Source organism: Aquarana catesbeiana, linkage group LG07, assembly GCF_042186555.1.
Source record: "Aquarana catesbeiana isolate 2022-GZ linkage group LG07, ASM4218655v1, whole genome shotgun sequence".
Lineage (NCBI taxonomy): Eukaryota > Metazoa > Chordata > Amphibia > Anura > Ranidae > Aquarana > Aquarana catesbeiana.
In genome coordinates, this window is record NC_133330.1 from 32,344,129 (window position 1) to 32,362,453 (window position 18,325).

The 18,325-nt window shown below is 44.1% G+C and overlaps 1 protein-coding gene across 4 annotated transcripts in view; it reads left to right on the forward strand.

The window, feature by feature from the left end:
• Nucleotides 1–18,325, forward strand: part of PLXNA1 (plexin A1) — a 429,988-nt gene that overhangs the window by 329,609 nt on the left and 82,054 nt on the right. For all 4 annotated transcript variants that reach the window (XM_073591927.1, XM_073591928.1, XM_073591929.1 and 1 more), the window contains exons 11-17: nucleotides 8,839–8,990; nucleotides 10,708–10,828; nucleotides 10,917–11,053; nucleotides 14,629–14,796; nucleotides 16,545–16,638; nucleotides 16,732–16,971; nucleotides 17,158–17,301. In XM_073591927.1, the coding sequence (XP_073448028.1) occupies nucleotides 8,839–8,990; nucleotides 10,708–10,828; nucleotides 10,917–11,053; nucleotides 14,629–14,796; nucleotides 16,545–16,638; nucleotides 16,732–16,971; nucleotides 17,158–17,301 (1,056 nt within the window). The remainder of the gene's footprint in view (nucleotides 1–8,838; nucleotides 8,991–10,707; nucleotides 10,829–10,916; nucleotides 11,054–14,628; nucleotides 14,797–16,544; nucleotides 16,639–16,731; nucleotides 16,972–17,157; nucleotides 17,302–18,325) is intronic.

The window sequence follows — 18,325 nt, forward strand, 5'->3', positions numbered from 1 at the left end:
CGCATTCTGATTGGTCCCTGCTGTCTTCTTGGACCTGTGTGTCTCCCAGAAGTCTGCGGGGGGGGGGGGGGGAGTAGATCGCCACACGATGTGCACCCATTTTCCCCGGAAATGGGAGCAAATACCTGGATTTGACAGGTATCTGCTCCCCCCTCCCCCCTGAAAAGTGACACCGGACAGCGAAAGTTCCAATTCTGGGTGGAACTCCACTTTAACTTATTCAATATATGTGACCAGGTGCTAGTGGCACCAATATAAAATTAGTTATACCAGGTAATAGTAATGCGTTAGTATCAGATTATAAAGTGTATGATGTTCGTAAAGAACTGTGGCTTATGTGAGAAGCTGAACTGGAATAATTACATATGGGGGGGGACAATGCATTAGACTCCATTCACACTTGTGCAACGTGTCATGTAACTTTGGACTTCAAAGTTGCATGACAAGTCATTCCCCATGTTTTCCAATGATAACTATCCATATATCTGCGTTTTAACGTTGCAGCAACTTCAAAGTAGTTCATGCATTACTTTGGTTCGACTTTCATGCAACTTGAATGCCATAGACTTCAATGTTAACCCTCAAAGTTGCATGAAAGTCGAACCTGAATGTTATGCAATGCAACTTGTGTGCAACAGTTGTTCATTATCACTGGTCAAAGCCAAAGTCGTATCCAAGTTGCACCCATCTAAAGTTGCGCCAAAGTTGCACCCCAAATTTGGTGCAACTTTGGAGTCCTACAAGTGTGAATGGAGCCTAATGCCGCGTACACACGGCCGGACTTCCCGACAGAAAAAAGTCAGATGGGAGCTTTTGGTCGGACATCGGACTTTTTCTGTCGGCATTTCCGACGGACTCAGTTATAGAACATGTTCTAAATCTTTCCTTCGGAAATGCCGACGGAGTTTAGCCCGTTGGCAAGTCCGGCCGTGTGTACGTGGCATTAGTCGGTAAAGTTGGTTGATACAAATTGTAACAGTACGGAAAGCGGATTGGTAGGATTGAAAATGGCAGATTTCAAAGGGAAAAAATTGTGAATGGATAAGGAAGGGTGATGACATGGGGAGCCACATTCCCTGGAGATGGACTTTCTTCTTCTGAGTCCATGATCTGAGTCCATGTCTCTTTGTAGCCAGGCATCTAGCGTTTTTAGAAGGTTGGCCGCAATGGCGCCCACATTGCTCCCAGCACAGACTTCCTTTCATAGCAATAAAACTGAGACCTGCAGCCAGCAAACAAATTTTCGTGTCTCCCGTATTTTAGTACCGCTCTAATTGTCATCGTGGTGACACAATACATTCTGTGTGAAGTTGGCAGGTCTCCCTGAGAAAGTTTTAAGAAAAGAAGAAAGTAAACCTAATTAAAGCTGTCCCCTCGTAAATTGCTCTTCCTCTTCCTGTCTCCCGGCGGCAAATCAGTAACGAGACCCATAATTCCCCAGAATGAGATTGTGCAGGCGGGCACCCAGGCTCATTCATCCCATTTAGTGCCCGCAGGTGTGTGACGAGCGATGGGCCGCTGCGGAGGCAAGCCAGCTCTGCTGTGAAATTCCCCGTAATTAGCTTGTTATTGGCGTTGGCGGCCCACCGTCCCAATCGCTCATCAGTCATAATGCTGCTTTTGTCACCACACACCTGTCCGGCTTATTGAAAATAATCGTGCTAAATGGATCTCATCAGGCGGCGCAGTCTTGCCTTCTGTGGAGCGAGACGATCGTATCGGTGAGACGCAGGAGACGCAGACACTTAGGGCTATCTCGGGCAAAGTGCTCCTCAGAAGTTGATCATTTGCAATTACTTAATTTTTTTTTTTTTTTTGTTTGCAAAGTCTCTGCCCTGCACAGTGCAAAATGAAAGCACTCTGGGCAAAATAGAACATGACATGTATTCTACAGTCTGTCTCTGTTTTCCCTTTTTCTGGGCCCCTTTTGTAACCTATTTTTATGACCCATTGAGTCTGTTCCACTTCCTATAACGAACCAAGCTGTCCAAGTAGACTGTTTTAAATGTGTAACTAAATTGCAGTGCCTCTGAAAAGCAAGCTGCATTCAGATCACTTTTCAGTGGTGTTTGAAAGGCAGTGAGAAGACAATATGATGCCTCCTTACTACCTGTTTAACCCTGTTAATTCTCCCTCCGTCTTCTGCCCTTGCAACAGTACAAATGGTAAAAAATACCTTCGTTCCAAGAGTCCAACGCCTGGGAAGTCCCTCGCTGGCCCTGACATCATTCCGGGTGTTGGTCTTTGGCCGTCTTGATTGGCCGGCGCGGGATCATGTCACTCCTGTGCATGCACATGAGTGCAGTCATCCAGACACACAGCCATTTTCTGGAATGTTAACAGAGCTGTGCATGCACAGCCGATTGTACATTCTACAAGGGACTATAAACGGGTAGGTAAGAAGTGTGCACTAAAGAACTGTTGCTGTGATGGCTTTTAAAAAGTGTTAGCTGGAGCCAGGCTTTTTTCTTTCTTAAAGCCAATTTAAAATTGCATGTCCATCTACGACTACTCTGGGTGATGAACACTGCTGTGCAATTTCTCTACCAAGAGAAAAAAAAGATAACAGGGGAGGGAGCTCCATTATGCAGCCTGTGAATGACAGCCTCAGCTCTGTTGCTGTGTGAAAGGGGGCATATCCCTGCCCTCCAATCAGCTTTCAGAGCTCTCCTCGCTCAATGCACACACACGGCAGGGCTTGGGGGTGAGTTCGCATGAGTGCCCCCATAGCAAGCAGTTTGCTATGGGGGAACTAAACAGGGGGGAGGAGCCAGGAGCACCGGCGGGGGGAACGCAAGAAGAGGAGAATCTGGGCCACTCTGTCCAAAACCATTACAAAGAGAAGGTATTTATAACGTGTTCGTTGTTTTTTGTTTTTTTTATTCCTTTACTATCACTTTAATGCAGTCTATGCGTTAAGGTAAAAAACCACTGGCATGTAGCTTCCCCCCCAAATACTTACCTGAGCCTGAACTCGACCCAGCCATGTGCACGAGAGCAGTAGCTCTCTTGGAAATCTCTTTCTCCTCATTGAACAAAGAGGAGAGAGAGGGGCGGGGGCGAGCCGCACTGTGTGTGTCAATGGACACATAGCCCAGCCCTGGAATGAGTCTGCATGAGTGCCCCCATAGCAGCCCCAGCTATGCTGTCATTCACTATAGCACAAGCCGATCAGCGGGTCCCAGCCAATGATTAATGTCCGGAATCGGCTGAGCGAATGACAGAATAGAGCCCTGTGTAGGTAAAAAACACAAAGGGGTCTCTACTGACAGCAGCAATGTGCCTTTTTTTTTTTTTTTTTCTACAAAGCCGCTTTATCGCAGTCCCAATATAAGTCACTGATCACCGCCATTAGTAGTATAACTTAAAAAAAATTCCAGTATATATATCATAGTTTGTAGGCACTATAACTTTCACGCAAACCAATTATATACACTTATTAGTATTTTTTCATCAAATACATGTAGCAGAATACATTTTGGCCTAAATTTTATGAAGAAATTTGCTTTTTTTATTGGATGTAATTTATAGCAGAAATTATTTTTTGTTTTTGTTTTTTTTGGTCTTTTATGTTTATATTGCAAAAAATAAAAAAACACAGCGCTGATCAAATACCACCAAAAGAAAGCTCTATTTGTGTGAAAAAAATGATATCATTTTGTTTGGGTACAACATTGCATGACCGTGCAAATTGCAAAAAATGGCCTTGTCACAAAGAGGGTAAATTCTTCCGACGCTGAAGTGATTTTAAAGGATAACTAAAGATTCGTTTTTTTGTTTTTGTTCTTTAAACATGTCATACTTACCTCCTCCGTGCAAGTTGGTTTTGCACAGAGTGGCCCCGATCTTCCTCTTCTGGGGTCCCTCAGCGGCGCTCTTGGCGGCTTCTCTTCTCGAGTGCCCCATTGGAGAGCCGCTCTCCCTCAGGGCACTCGTGCAGGCGAGCCCCCGTGTCCTGCTGCTGCGTCTATTGACACAGACAGCAGGACTCAGCGCCGCCCCCCCCAGGCTCCTGCGTTATTGGATTTGATGGACAGCAGCGGGATCCAATAGCTGCACTGCTATCAATTTATCCAATCAGGACCCGAGACACCGGCTGGAGCTGGTGTGCCCGTCGCTGGAAAGACCTGGTTCAGGTAAGTAAAAGTGGGGCTCTGGGGGGGGCTGTTGCATCACAGAAGGTTTTTCACCTTAATGCATAGAATGCATTAAGGTAACAAACCACGAAGATTTACAACCCCTTTAAATGGGCCTTCATCTATCAGGGGTTTCAAACTTCTAAAGAAAAAGAAAAAAGAAAAAGAATTGCGCTAGGTGCGTGAGTACGTGAAAAAATTATTGATGAAAGTAAAAATCTTTGAAGAATATCCTGCAGCTGAACTCTATAACCCCGATATGAGGGCACATAGATAACAAGATAAAAATATGAGTGCAGCGCTAGATAAGTACCACAAATAATAAAATTGTGTATAATAATATGAAACTATACAGTTATATATAATATACAACAACAAGTGCAAGTTGTGCCAATTGAAAGTCAATAGAAATGACAATCCAGTGCAATGAGAACTGATAATCTAAAAGTCCATGAAAAATGAATCAAATAGACAGTACATAGCTAAGACACAAAACCACAAAAAATTGTGAAAAAAAAAAGGTGAAAAAAAAAAGTTAGTGAATGGTGATATCCAGATAGGAGATATTCAGTGCAAGACCCCAGGTCTGAACTTTCACCGTCAGTACTGCCCGTCACCTGAGAGTAAACAGTGGAGGCTTACCAGAAAGCGTGCGACCGCGCTTATTCAGGGGGGTCAGTACAGGCTTAGTAGATCAATCAGGAGACTCAGGAACACTGTTGGGATCTCTTCAACCTTGAGGGGTCTCAAACTGGCGGCCCTCCAGCTGTTGTGATACTACAATTCCCATGAGGCATTGCAAGACTGACCGTTACAAGCATGACTCCCACAGCCATAGACATGATGGGACTTGTAGTTTCGCAACAGCTGGAGGGCCGCCAGTTTGAGACCCCCTGATCCAAACCCTTGCATACACAGTTGAAAAGAAGGAAAAGTTTTTAGTCTGCCAAATATTTGCAAATGAATGCCCAAATGAACTCCTCTTTTTTTATGCAGAATTTTTTTCCCTAGTTGAAGTTGCCGTCTCCGGCAGTAGCAGCGCGCGCCGGCTAGTTGTGCTTACAGCCGGCCACTCTTTGTACATCCGCGCAGACAGTTATGAAGTTGTAATGCTCCCGCTGTGTGTGCTTTCTAACTGCAGGCTGCTGTGTTTTGTACGTTAATGTAAGCAGGCAGGGGGCTCTTTGTAAATCCACACACATTCCTGTCGGGTACGAACAGCAAAGTGAAACGCGGTCGTTAAGCCGGGGAGCCCAAGTGAAAACAACCATTGCTTCAGAAGCCCTTAACCGGACCAGGCCCATGAATATTTCACTGACGCATTACCGTGTGATACGAACACGCCAAGAGGGAATCGCCGCTGAGTTTGGGCCAGGACTTTGATCAGCGATACACACGAGTGTGCGGAGGCAGCAAAACTGCCACTTTTTATGATAAATATATTTTTATTGCCTTTTGCTGATTAGAAATTATTACCCCGGCGGATTTGTTATGTTTTACTTGTTTCCACTTATCCGGGTCAAAATGACTGTTCTGTTGCTATCTCATGGAAAATGTTTCAAGAGATTTATGAAGCTGCTCTGGGCATTTTCTCTAAAATAATGCAGCAAAGTATTTTTCAGAAGTTTGCAAAGACTTTCTATATGCTATTACCATGCGTCTTCCCACAGCTTCTACCGTGCCTCTTGTTCCCGCATTATGTGCAACACATTAAACAAGTGTTTTCATTAGCAATAAGTTAACGGAAGTACTTTTGAGGAGGATTACATTTTCACTTTATTTAAAGGGTATGTCAGGACAAATAAAATAAAACGTATGAAATACTTCTCTGCAATCCATTCACATTTCCCGTGTTTTATTCATCTAACCTCTTGTCGTCCAAGTAATGCATATGGGTGGCGGCAAGGAAAGAAAAGCCTAAACGCCCACGCCGCCCATATGTGTCCAAGGGCAAGAGAGCTTTCTGTGCCAGGAGCTTGCTCTCAAAGTCAGAGACAGCTCTCTGTCCTAGCTAATGATTGGTAGCCGTCAGGACCGGCTCCAGATCATATGATCACTGTGACAGCCAATCACAGTGGTCATATGATCATCCAACGCTTCCTGCCGTCCGGTGAAAAGAACCAAATTAAAGTGGAAGTAAATCCTCCTATCGTTTTGCCATCTTTGCCTCTGTTTCATATATGAACACACACCCACACAGGTTGAACTGGATGGACTATTGTCTTTATTCAACCATACCTACTATGCAACTATGTCAGTTGAAGAACCTTTGGTGAAAAGGTATGTAGGGATAAAGTATATATGTATACTATATACTTTATCCCTACATACCTTTTCACCAAAGGTTCTTCAACTGGCATAGTTGCATAGTAGGTATGGTTGAATAAAGACAATAGTCCATCCAATTCAACCTGTGTGGGTGTGTGTTCGTGTACATCAGTGGTCTCCAAAATGCGACCCTTTGCCTGCCTGTACCCTCCTATGCTTCATACTTGATATTCCCCCACCCTATTTTTTTCCTTTCTGATATACATATATACTTTATCCCTACATACCTTTTCACCAAAGGTTCTTCAACTGGCATAGTTGCATAGTAGGTACGGTTGAATAAAGACAATAGTCCATCCAGTTCAACCTGTGTGGGTGTGTTCGTGTACATCAGTGGTCTCCAAAATGCGACCCTTTGCCTGCCTTTATCCGGCCCTTGGGACACCAATCCTCCCACTGATACGTGACACTATTCTGCCAACTGAACCCAACAATGAAGCACAATATCTCCCACTGACACCAATAACTGGGCTCTATTCCTCCCAATGATAGGGCACTGTTCCTCCCCAAAAACCAAATGGGGCGATGTTTACTTCCACTGATGCCAGGAAAATTTCCGCTACCATTGGCCATAGTCCGCCCCCCCCTAAAGTCTGAAGGACAATGAATTGGCCCTTTGTTTAGAAAGTTTGGAGACCCCTGGTGTAGATGATCATTTCCCATATCCCTGTATATTGTGTTTGCCAAGATGCACATCCAAGAGGCTTTTAAATCTATCAATACTTCCTGTTGACACCACTGATTGTGGAAGGGAGTTCCACATCCTTACCGCCCTGACAGTGAAAAACCCCCTACGCAGCTTAAGGTTAAACCACTTCTCTTACAATCCCATTGTGTGGCCCCTTGTCCTCTTACACTCTCTGAGACTGAATAGATTCCTACCTACACTGGGATCACCATTGAGATATTTGTATATCACGATCATATCTCCTCTCCAGGGAGAATAAATTTAGCACTTGTAGTCATTTCTCGTATTTGAGGTCCTTTAGTCCCCATATTAATTTAGTTTCGTTGCCCTTCTCGGAGCTCTCTCCAGTTCCAGCACATTCTTTCTTTGGATTGGTGACCAGAACTGGACTGAATACTCCAGATGTGGCCGAGCCAGAGTTTTATAAAGTGGTAGAATAATCATTTTATCTCTGATGCTGCACATCTGATCAGTTATGACACCAGCCATTTGATGGTTTGGTTGTGCTCTCAACCAATGTGACAGTTGCGTTTCGGCATGTCGGGAATGTAACTTTTTTGAAACTGTTAAATCAATGGGTTTACTTCCGCTTTAAGGGATGCCAGGGCTGGGCAGGAAGGAGTTAAAGACTTTGACTCTAAAAATACATGCTCTTACTATGTGCTGCTATTTTATTTTTAAATAGTAAATACTTGAATTTCTCTCTACTTCATTATTCAGTGTGGCAACGCTTTTCCAGCTGATCCTCCATCTTCAGCATTGCCACTCACTGCCCAAGCTCCAGTTTTGCCCTGGTAGGAAGACGTGCTGTGCTCTGATTCCAAGTCATTTTTAACATTAATATTCACATAATAATTTATCCCAGTATTGTGCCAATTTTGAATCCATTTAATCATTCAACATGTAAGCCCCAAAGAGGGAAATTTTCTAACCTTTTCTTAAAAAATACACTTTTATTGGACCTCAGATTTGTGGCGGTTCCATCCTTTACTTCAGGGGTCTCCAAAACTTTCTACACAAAGGGCCAGTTTACTGTCCTTCAGAGTTTGGGGGGGGGGGGGGGGGGCGTCAGACTGTGACCATCAGGAGTAGAAAATGTCCCCACATCAGTTGGAGTAAGCCATGCCCCATCTTTGCTGTCTGTGAGAGGAATTGTGCCCCATTGTTGATGTCATTGGGAGGAACTGTGCCTCATCATTTGTGTCATCGAGGGGAAATGTGCTCCATCTTGGTGTCACTGAGAGGAATGGTCCCCCATTATTGGTGTCATTGGACCTCATTGTTGGTGTCATTGGGAGGAACTATGCCCCTTCGTTGGTGTCGGTGAATAAAATACTGCCCCAAGGGCCAGATAAAAGTATGCAGTTTGGAGACCAGGGCTTTACATACTTTCCAGACTACTCCAGAAACCTCCTAGGGACACCCGAGTTGACAGATAGTTGCCTCTACAATTAGATTTCAGGCTCGATTTTACCTACTCCTGGGCCCATCCTTCTACCAATACATCTTTTGTCATAATATTGTACAGATGAACAGAAGAAGTAACATGAGAAATAGCTGCACCTGAGACAACATTTATACTATAATGAAGAGCTACTATGTAAAAAGCATGATACCATAATAAAGTGGGATTCACCTGTAATAGGCACTTTACAATTGTTCATGTGTCCTACCTATTTCTTACAGCTTTTTCCTGAAACCGGCCCCCGGCAAGGAGGAACCCGGCTCACAATCATTGGTGAGAACCTCGGCCTGAGGTTTGATGACGTCCGAGTCGGTGTGAGGGTCGGGCAAGTTATGTGTGTCCCCTTAGAAAAAGAATACATCAGTGCAGAGCAGTAAGTATCACCTGGTGGGGGGAGATGTGTTTAATGGCAAGCCGGACGAAATATTGCTTTATCGTTTGCGTGACTGTCCAGCATCAATATCTGGCCTTATATGGGGTGTGTTTCTGTGGAACAACATAGATCAGTGGTGATTATTTTTCATGTAGGTACATGTAGACAAAAGTACCTGTACATGCATGCGTCTGCAAGAATGTTAGGGTAGCCTTGCTAAGATTGGGCTGGTCTCGGCCTCACAGTGGGGCGACACCAAATTGACCTCTGCTGGGTAAATATCCATACATTTTACTCTACTCTATACCCTCCTATGCTTCATACTTGATATTTCCCCAATTTCTTTTTTTCCTTTCTGTTATACATATATACTTTATCCCTACATACCTTTTCACCAAAGGTTCCCCCCATCCCTAAGCGCTATCCCCTTTTATGATTTTCTGTCTCTCCATTGCTTTGAACCCACCCACCATTTCCCCACATCCCTAAGCACTCGCCCCTTTTATGATTTAATATCTCTCAATTGCTTTGAACCACACCCACCCCAACTCACCATTTCTTCCCTACGCCATTATTCAAAGTGGCAATGTTTTTCCAGCCGATCCTTCATCTTCAGCATTGCCGCTCTCACTGTCCAAGCTCCAGTGTTCCTCTGGGAGGAAGCCGTGCTTTGCTCTGAGCCCGAGCCTTTCTTTTAGACATATATACCTTATCCCTACTTACCTTTTCACCATCCCTAAGCACGATCTTTTATGATTTTCTATCTCTCCATTGATTTGAAAACCCCCCACCCACACCCCAACCAACATTTTCCCCTCTACCTATATTACATACTACTTTTCGTGAATTCATCCCTTTCTTGTTTCTCTGACTACTGCCTATGCCCCCTTAATTGAAATATCCATGCATTCCAACCTAAACCTATCCCATTTACCCGCACAAACACAAGCCTACATGAAAGTAGAACACACCACGTACCCTCAGCCCTCTATGATACACTTGTCAATCGTAATACAACCACAAGACACAAACTGGGAGATTTACTAAAACTGGAGCACATAGTGCAGCTCTGCATGGTAGCCAATCAGCTTCCAACTTTGGCTTGTTAAATTAAGCTTTGACCGTAAAACCTGGAAGTTGATGGTTTTCTTTGCAGAGCTGCACCAGATTTTGCACTCTCCAGTTTTAGAAAATTCCCCCTAATGTGACACCCGATGCAGAGACCAACAGACATTAATCTTTTTTATTCCTTCTGTTGCATGTTATAGTAAGCCTGTGTGTGCATTATGTGATGTTTGTATACCTTTTGCTATGCTGCCATGATTGTTTGTATCCAAAATCCCCAATAAAGAATTGTATAAGAAAGATCAGGCTGCCAAAACCAGCATGGTCCCAGTGAAGGATCTAGGAGGTAAGGACACGGACACTGTCAGCAGTGGCTTCTCTGAGCAATTACATATTCACATGTATTGAAACGCCATGCCTGTGCCATCAATGAATGCTTAGGATTCTGCAGGCCTGTCAGTGTAGTGACTCCTCAATGGGCGCCATTGGCATGGTAAGCAAGATGGTGCGGAGCTGTGAGCTGATGGGTTTTTTATGCACTAAGAAGAAGACTTTGGAGGAACTTATGTTTAAACATGGATGCAGTATTAACCTATATAGTAAAATAATAACTGGGGTCTATTTAAGGTAACGTGTTTCACTGTCTTCTTAGGATTGTGTGTGAGATTGGGCAGGCCAAGATAACGCAAGCTAGTGAGGCCACCGTGGAAGTCTGTATCAGAGATTGCTCCAAGGATTACATGACTACTGCTCCAAAATCTTTCACCTTTGTTGTAAGTTACCAACCACGTATCTAACTACTATGAATGTCCACTTTTCACCAAGCAGCTGGTACTCATGTATTTAAAATTCTTTTCGCAGAGTCCTCATTTTCATCGTGTGACCCCTGCACGCGGCCCGCTCTCTGGAGGTACCTGGATTACTATAGCAGGAACCAATCTCAGTGCTGGCAGTGATGTGTCTGTGAAAATTGGAGGACGACCCTGCACCTTTTCATGGTAAGACCATGAGGGAATGGTCAGCCTGGGTTATTACAGCAGATTGATTCCAATGCCTGGTGGGGCTTCCTGATCCAATGATAGCCATTCGAAGGACAGTTTTCTAGCAACTGCAACCAACATTCCATCTCAAAACACAACAGAATGGATCAAGGCAACCTACTGCCATATCTATCCATCTAGTCTGTCTATGCCCAGTGTGTTTGACCACCGTAACAGCTGCAGAGGCTATAGATTGCTTATTTGGCACTATATTTGGTGGCTCAGTGGTTATCAGTTTGCTGGCATTGGGTTCCTAGGTTCACTTCCTAGCAAGGACAAGTATCTACATGGGGTTTGCACGTTCTTTCCATTCCTTTCCGGGTATTTTTAGGTGGTAATAGTTTCCTTTCATAATCCTAAAATATATTGGAAGGGTAATTGGCCAAGGGGATTCTTCCCACATTAGTGTTTGTTGCTGTGGGCAGGGCTTATTGGAGTGTAAGCTCATAACTTAAGCTGTCGGTATGTCCGCTGTACAGTGCTGTGGAATATGTCAGAGCTGCATAAATGTATAATAATAAAAATGTCACTGTCCTAACGCATTAGAGTGTAAGCTCCTCTGGTACCAAGACTAAAGTGAATCGTGTTCTGTACAGCAACGGAGAATGTGTCAAACGTATATAAATGTATAATAATGGTGTGTGAGTGTGGTGGGACATAAGAGTGTAAGCTCCTCTGGTACAGAGACTGATGTGAATGCCTCAGTGTTCTCTGTACAGCACTACGGTATACTTTAGAGCTATGTAAACGTATAATAATATTCATGTAATAGTAGTGGAGACTGGAGGTGACCGTGTAAGCTCCTCTGGTGCAGAGACTAAGGTGACTGACTCAGTTCTTTGTACAGCACTGCAGAATTTTATATATATATATATATATATATATATATATATATATATATATATATATATATATATATATATATATATATGTATGTATATATATATATATATATAAATAATATGTCAGAACTATATAAATGTATAATGATAGTGTGACTGTATTAGAGTGTAAGCTCTGCTGGTGCGGAGACTGATGAGTATTCTCTGTACAGCACAACAAAATATGTCAGAGCTATATAAATGTGTATTAGTGTGTGACTCTGATGGGCCATTAGAGTGTAAGCTCCTCTGGTGCAAAGCCTGATGTGACTGTCTCAGTGTTCTCTGTATGACCCAACAGAATATGTCCGAGCCATATAAATGTATAATGATAGTGTGACAGTGTTAGAATGTAAGCTCTGCTGGTGCAGTGACTAATGTGACTTGCTCAGTATTCTATGTACAGCACTGCGGCATATGTCAGAGCTATATAGATGTATATTAGCGATTGACACTGATGGGACATTAGAGTGTAAGCTCCTCTGGTGCAGAGACTGATGTGACTGTCTCTGTATTCTCTGTACGGCGCTGCAGATTATGTCAGAGCTGTATAAGTGTAAACTAATAGTGTGACTGTGATGGGGTCATTAGAGTGTAAGCTCCTGTGGTGCAGAGACTGGTGTGACTGGCTCAGTTCTGTGTACAGCACTATGGAAAATGTTGGTGCTTTGTAGCTAAATGAGTGATGAGAGGTATTAAATGGATGTTCAGATTTGATAATATAACTAAAACACGATTGAACTCGAAAGTCAGGACGGAGCAGCTATGCATCAAAGCTGTATTGCGTTTCTGTTCTTGTCCCAAGAGCTTACACTCGGGAAGGAAGACACACCTGTTCCTGCAACCTACGCGTGCGACTCTTGAAGCCATTGAAAGAAGCCAAAGCCGCCGAGCCTCATCAGTAAGACGTTCCGCCGTCAGACTTCTTTTGTCTGGCAGCCGTGGGTTTAAGTGTTTGCCTTGTGCCCACAGGCTGCTTCTCCCGTCTTCCTTTGCCTTCCATAGGATTTCAAGTGCATAATTTCTAGATTACGAATGATAATAGAACAGGTCTTTAAATATTTTCCTGTGGTAATTGGTGGTTATCAGCGCTAATAGCTGCTGTTTGCAGGGTGAACATGTGATACAGACTGTTAGTTCAGCTTAGGCTTTTTATACCGCGGATATTTTTTTTTTCCCCCCAAATGTTTCCCAGCCGCCTGCCAGAAAACGGCGTCTGACACGGCGCAGAATGCGTTTCCGGGGCCAGCGTAGGCTGCCTTGTGAATCGAAGGATATTTAAAGGGACGCCTGCTTTTTTTTTTTTTTTTGTAAGGACTTGAAACTTTTCTTAAAGCCTTTTTAAATGTCCACCAAAGAGCCAAATGCACAGCTGAAACACAGGAGACTCATGCCCTTTTACTGTCAGAGCAGACAGCGATCAGCCACCAGCTGTCTGCTCACAGAGCTCTGAGAACCGAGCGATCGGCGTTGTTTGATCGCTCGGTTCTCAGTATTAGAGTTTGAGGGGGGGCAGATGCAGCATCCACCTAGGTAAGTATGATTTGTAAAAAAAAAAATCCTATACTTCTCTTTGAACACAGTATTTGTAGCTGCAGACTTTTAATAAAAGGACACTTACCTTTCCATGAATCCAGCACGGTCCTTACCTGGGCATGGTAAGTTCCCACAGCCTTCTGGGACCTTTGACATGTCCCAGAACTTTGGGAAGGAGAGAACTTTTGGTGGAATCACCTAGGCCAGTGTTGGCGGACCTTGGCACTCCAGATGTTTTGGAACTACATTTCCCATGATGCTCAACTACACTGCAGAGTGCAAGAGCATCATTGGAAATGTAGTTCCAAAACATCTGGGGTGCCAAGGTTCGCCATCACTGACCTAGGCAATCCCAAGTGGGGAGCAGGTACCTGTCAAAACTAGGTACCGCCCCCCCCCTCCCCCCCCAAAAAAAAAAAGTTACAAAAGAAGAGGAGGAGGGAGGAGGAGTACATAAAGCAGAACTTCTCATTATGGGTTAAGTTCCGCTTTAAGCAACTGATCAGTAAACTGCACAGCTAATGTCTGCAGCACACAATGGCCAGGAGTGAGGCGCATGCATGTCTAAAGGGACCCCACGAATGTGTTCTTTCATATAATGCTCTTAAAAGAAGATTCATGGAGGGTGGCATGACATTTAAAGGAGCCTACTGGCCCCTCTCGCCCAACTAGGGCCATAGACAGCAGATAGTCAGAGTGATGATTTGAACGAAATGATTTTACTGAAAACATGTAATTGCATGTTGATCGAGGAGAGGGAGACAAGGGAAATCCTTCTATGCATACAGTTCAGCTTTAAAGCACTGGTTTGCCGGGCATTGCTTGGTGCTGGTGGGGAAGGGGTTGGTAAGTAGAGGGTTGGCCTGACAAGAGAACCTGCCACTTTGCCCTGAAAGGGTGCAGTAACAGATTATATTGAATTGTTCATTCTCCCATTTAACATAATTTAAATTTCCTTTGTCGGTCTTGATGGCAGCAGGAGCCATTCTGATTCTGCAGGCTTTGTTTATCTGAGATGGAGAAAGTCGCTGAGCCAAAAAATTTTTTAAATAAAGCCATTCTTTTTTTTTGTTTTTTTTTTTTTAATGTTTGTTTCTGTTTTTGTATCTTTTCTAGGAGAACAGCCAGAGAAATTCGTTGTAAAACCCCGCAGGGACAGATTCCATCCAGTGCGGAAATTCAGATCCACATCGATAGCGCTCAGCTGCAAAACCTTGAGGTGAAGTACAATTACACGGAGGACCCCACAGTGCAGAAAATCGAACCAGAGTGGAGCATCACCAGGTAATACACACAGCTTATCACAATGGCTACAGAGGTCTGTGATCTGTCTGGATGATGCAACTTTCAATCTAAATTCCGGGCAAACTGCAAAATACATATATGGCGCTGATTAACCTGCCAAAAGGATTTGTAGGTCTGTCCATCCCAACTGTGAGATTTACACAGCTCTGCCATACAGCACAGCCCTCTCTGGCAAAAGAGGAGGTGCCATTTTTCTCTACTTGTCCCTCCCCTAGCCTGTGACTGGACAGTGAAAGGAGAAGCAGCACAGTGATGAGCACTCATCTCTCTGTGATTGCTGTATCCTATTGGCATGTTCTTGTTGGCACATGAATACTGCAGTGCAGCTGATTGTGTTGCTTCTTCCTTCCTCAGTCTTGTACAGAACAGTGGTCTCCAAACTGCGGCCCGAGTGCCGAATCCGGCCCTTTGCAAGCCTTTATACGGCCCTTGGGCACTATTCCTCTCAATGATATGAGGCACTGTTCTTCCCACTGACACCAACTATTCCTCCCACTAATATCATTGATGGGGCACTATTCTTTCCACTGACACCAACAATGGGGCAGTGTTTCTTCCACTGATAACAGTGATGGGGCACTATTCCTCCCACTATACCAGTGATGGGGCACTATTCCTCCCACTAATACCAATGATGGGGCGCTATTCCCCCCACTATACCAGTGATGGGGCACTATTCCCCCAATATACTAATGATGGGGCACTATTCCCCCCACTATACCAGTGATGGGGCACTATTCCTCCCACTGATACCAATGTCGGAGCACTATTCCTCCCACTATACCAGTGATGGGGCACTATTCCATCCACTGATACCAATGTCGGGGCACTATTCCTCCCACTATACCAGTGATGGGGCACTATTCCTCCCACTGATACCAGTGATGGGACACTATTTCTCCCACTATACCAATGATAGAACACTATTCCTCCCACTATATCAGTGATGGGGCACTAGTCCTCCCCCTAATACCAATTATGGGGCACTATTCCTCCCACTTTGCCTGTGATGGGACACTATTCCTCCCACTATGCCAATGATGGGGCACTATTCCTCCCACTAAAACCAATCATGGGGCACTATTCCTCCCACTAAAACCAATTATGGGGCACTATTCCTCCCACTGATACCAATGTCGGAGCACTATTCCTCCCACTATACCAGTGATGGGGCACTATTCCTCCCACTAAAACCAATCATGGGGCATTATTCCTCCCACTAAAACCAATGATGGGGCACTATTCCTCCCACTATGCCAATGATGGGACACTGTTCCTCCTACTGACCACCAAGCCTGAGGTGGTCACTAGTGTTTCTCAATGATGTTGGGCCTGAGATATTTCCTAACCCCACCAGCCTCAATCTGGCCCCTGTAAAATTTAAAAAGTTTGGGGAACCCTGGTACAGAAGATTACAAGAGCCTGATACCAAGTCACATTTAAAAATTAACGTTAAATGCATTGGTGTAGTGCATTGGGATTCACTCTTAATTGTACCCCAACTCACCTTGACATGGCACTAACCTGCCCTGCCAAAAAATGATGCATGGCATGCTTGTCGGCAAGGTTTGTCAGGTGATATTCAGAATGAATTGCACCACTGTACAGCAATGTGGATTGCTGGAATGTAACCTTTAATGGTGTATCGCAAAATAAAGAACTACTCTACTTTGTGTCTTTGATATTTTCCTGGAGTCCGGCTTTAAGCAGTGTTGTTCTTTTTGCAGCGGTGGGACTCCGCTGACTGTGTCCGGACTGAACTTGGCAACTATTAGGGAACCAAAGATCCGGGCAAAGTATGGCGAGGTGGAACGTGAAAATGTGAGTGCTAATCGGAGACTACTAGATATGTGTGTTGGGAGGTGTGGCAGAGGTGAGCCAGGACATTAATTGCCTTGTGATTTCCCCATCTAGAACTGTACGGTTTATAATGACACTACCATGGTTTGTCTGGCCCCTTCCATTGAAAACCCCCTGAGAACTCCACCGGAACTCGGAGACAAACCAGACGAGATCGGCTTCATCATGGACAACGTCCAGGCGCTGCTCATCGTGAATATGACCAGCTTCACGTACTACGCTGACCCTGTGTTTGAGCCCCTCAGTCCATCCGGGAACCTGGAGCTAAAGCCCAGCTCTCCTCTAATCATCAAGGTGAGTGTGGGTCATCTGAAGGTGAGTGAGGGTCATCTGAAGGTGAGTGAGGGTCATCTGAAGGTGAGTGAGGGTCATCTGAAGGTGAGTGAGGGTCATGATGTAACTACCGGCCTGTCTACACCTTTCTCCTTCAATTTCTTTTTGCAGCAGAGCATCTAAAACCATTTGTTCTCTTCTTCTCAGGGTCGTAATATATTACCAGCCGTACCTGGGAACTTCCGTCTCAACTATACAGTCTTGATTGGCGACACCCCATGCGCCCTAACCGTGTCTGAGACGCAGCTTCTGTGCGAATCGCCAAACCTTACAGGACAGCACAAAGTCACGGTATGTATGCTGTCCTCTACGCAGCAACATGATGGCCACGTAGATGTTAGATCACCTCCATAAAAACAGATATTTTGGCGCTATTGACCAAGCTGCCTGCCTTTTAAGTTAAAGAAGGCTTGCTAAGAAACGTTTTTTTACATTAACCACTTGCCACTCACCCACAGTACATTTACAGTGAGCAGCAGCTGCAGGTTAAGCAACTTTATGCGTCGCTTGGCACATGCGGTCTGGGGCGCGGAGTGGCGCGATACCCTGACCAGTGATCTTGGTGCTTAGTACCTGGCCGGGGTATCATGTGCACTAGTTATGACCAATTATAGCAATCACATGTAAGCAAAACGGTCTTGATTGGCTTCCATTCACCACTGCTTGCTTGCTATTGTGATGCTGTGATTGGCCCACCGCTATCACATAATACCTGGGACAATCATAGCACCCTGTACCATGTGATTGGCTGTAGCCAATCACAGATCACAATTGTAAGCAATCTGTCATGAATGAGAGCTATTAATTATTATTATTTAAGGTACTTGTATAGCGCCGTCAATTTATGCAGCGCTTTACATATGCATTAATAACAGTTAAAACCATTGCTTATAACTGTGCTCATTACTATATGAGCAATATACAGTGTTAAAAAAAAAAAATCCCCGATAAGCCCCCCCCCGAGAGTAGTCCAGTGTCACTATGGTGACACTGGACTACTCTGATGAGAGTATGTAAAAGAAAATCCTAATGAATAAAAAATAAATAAAAAAAATTTCCATTTTTTTGTTTTTCATTCAGTATCCCTGATCACCACCACACCAGTCATATGATGTACTATACTAGTGACAGTATGTAAAAAAATAAAAAATAATTGTGGGGGAAAAAAAAATTATTTTATTTCTTCTATTACTATGTTCCAAAAAATTGTGCCTTCCAAAAAACTCCCCATGTCTCTTACTAAATACCTCAGATTGTCTACTCTCCAAAAAAAAAAAAAAAATTCTACACTTTTGGTAATTTTTAGTTACTATAG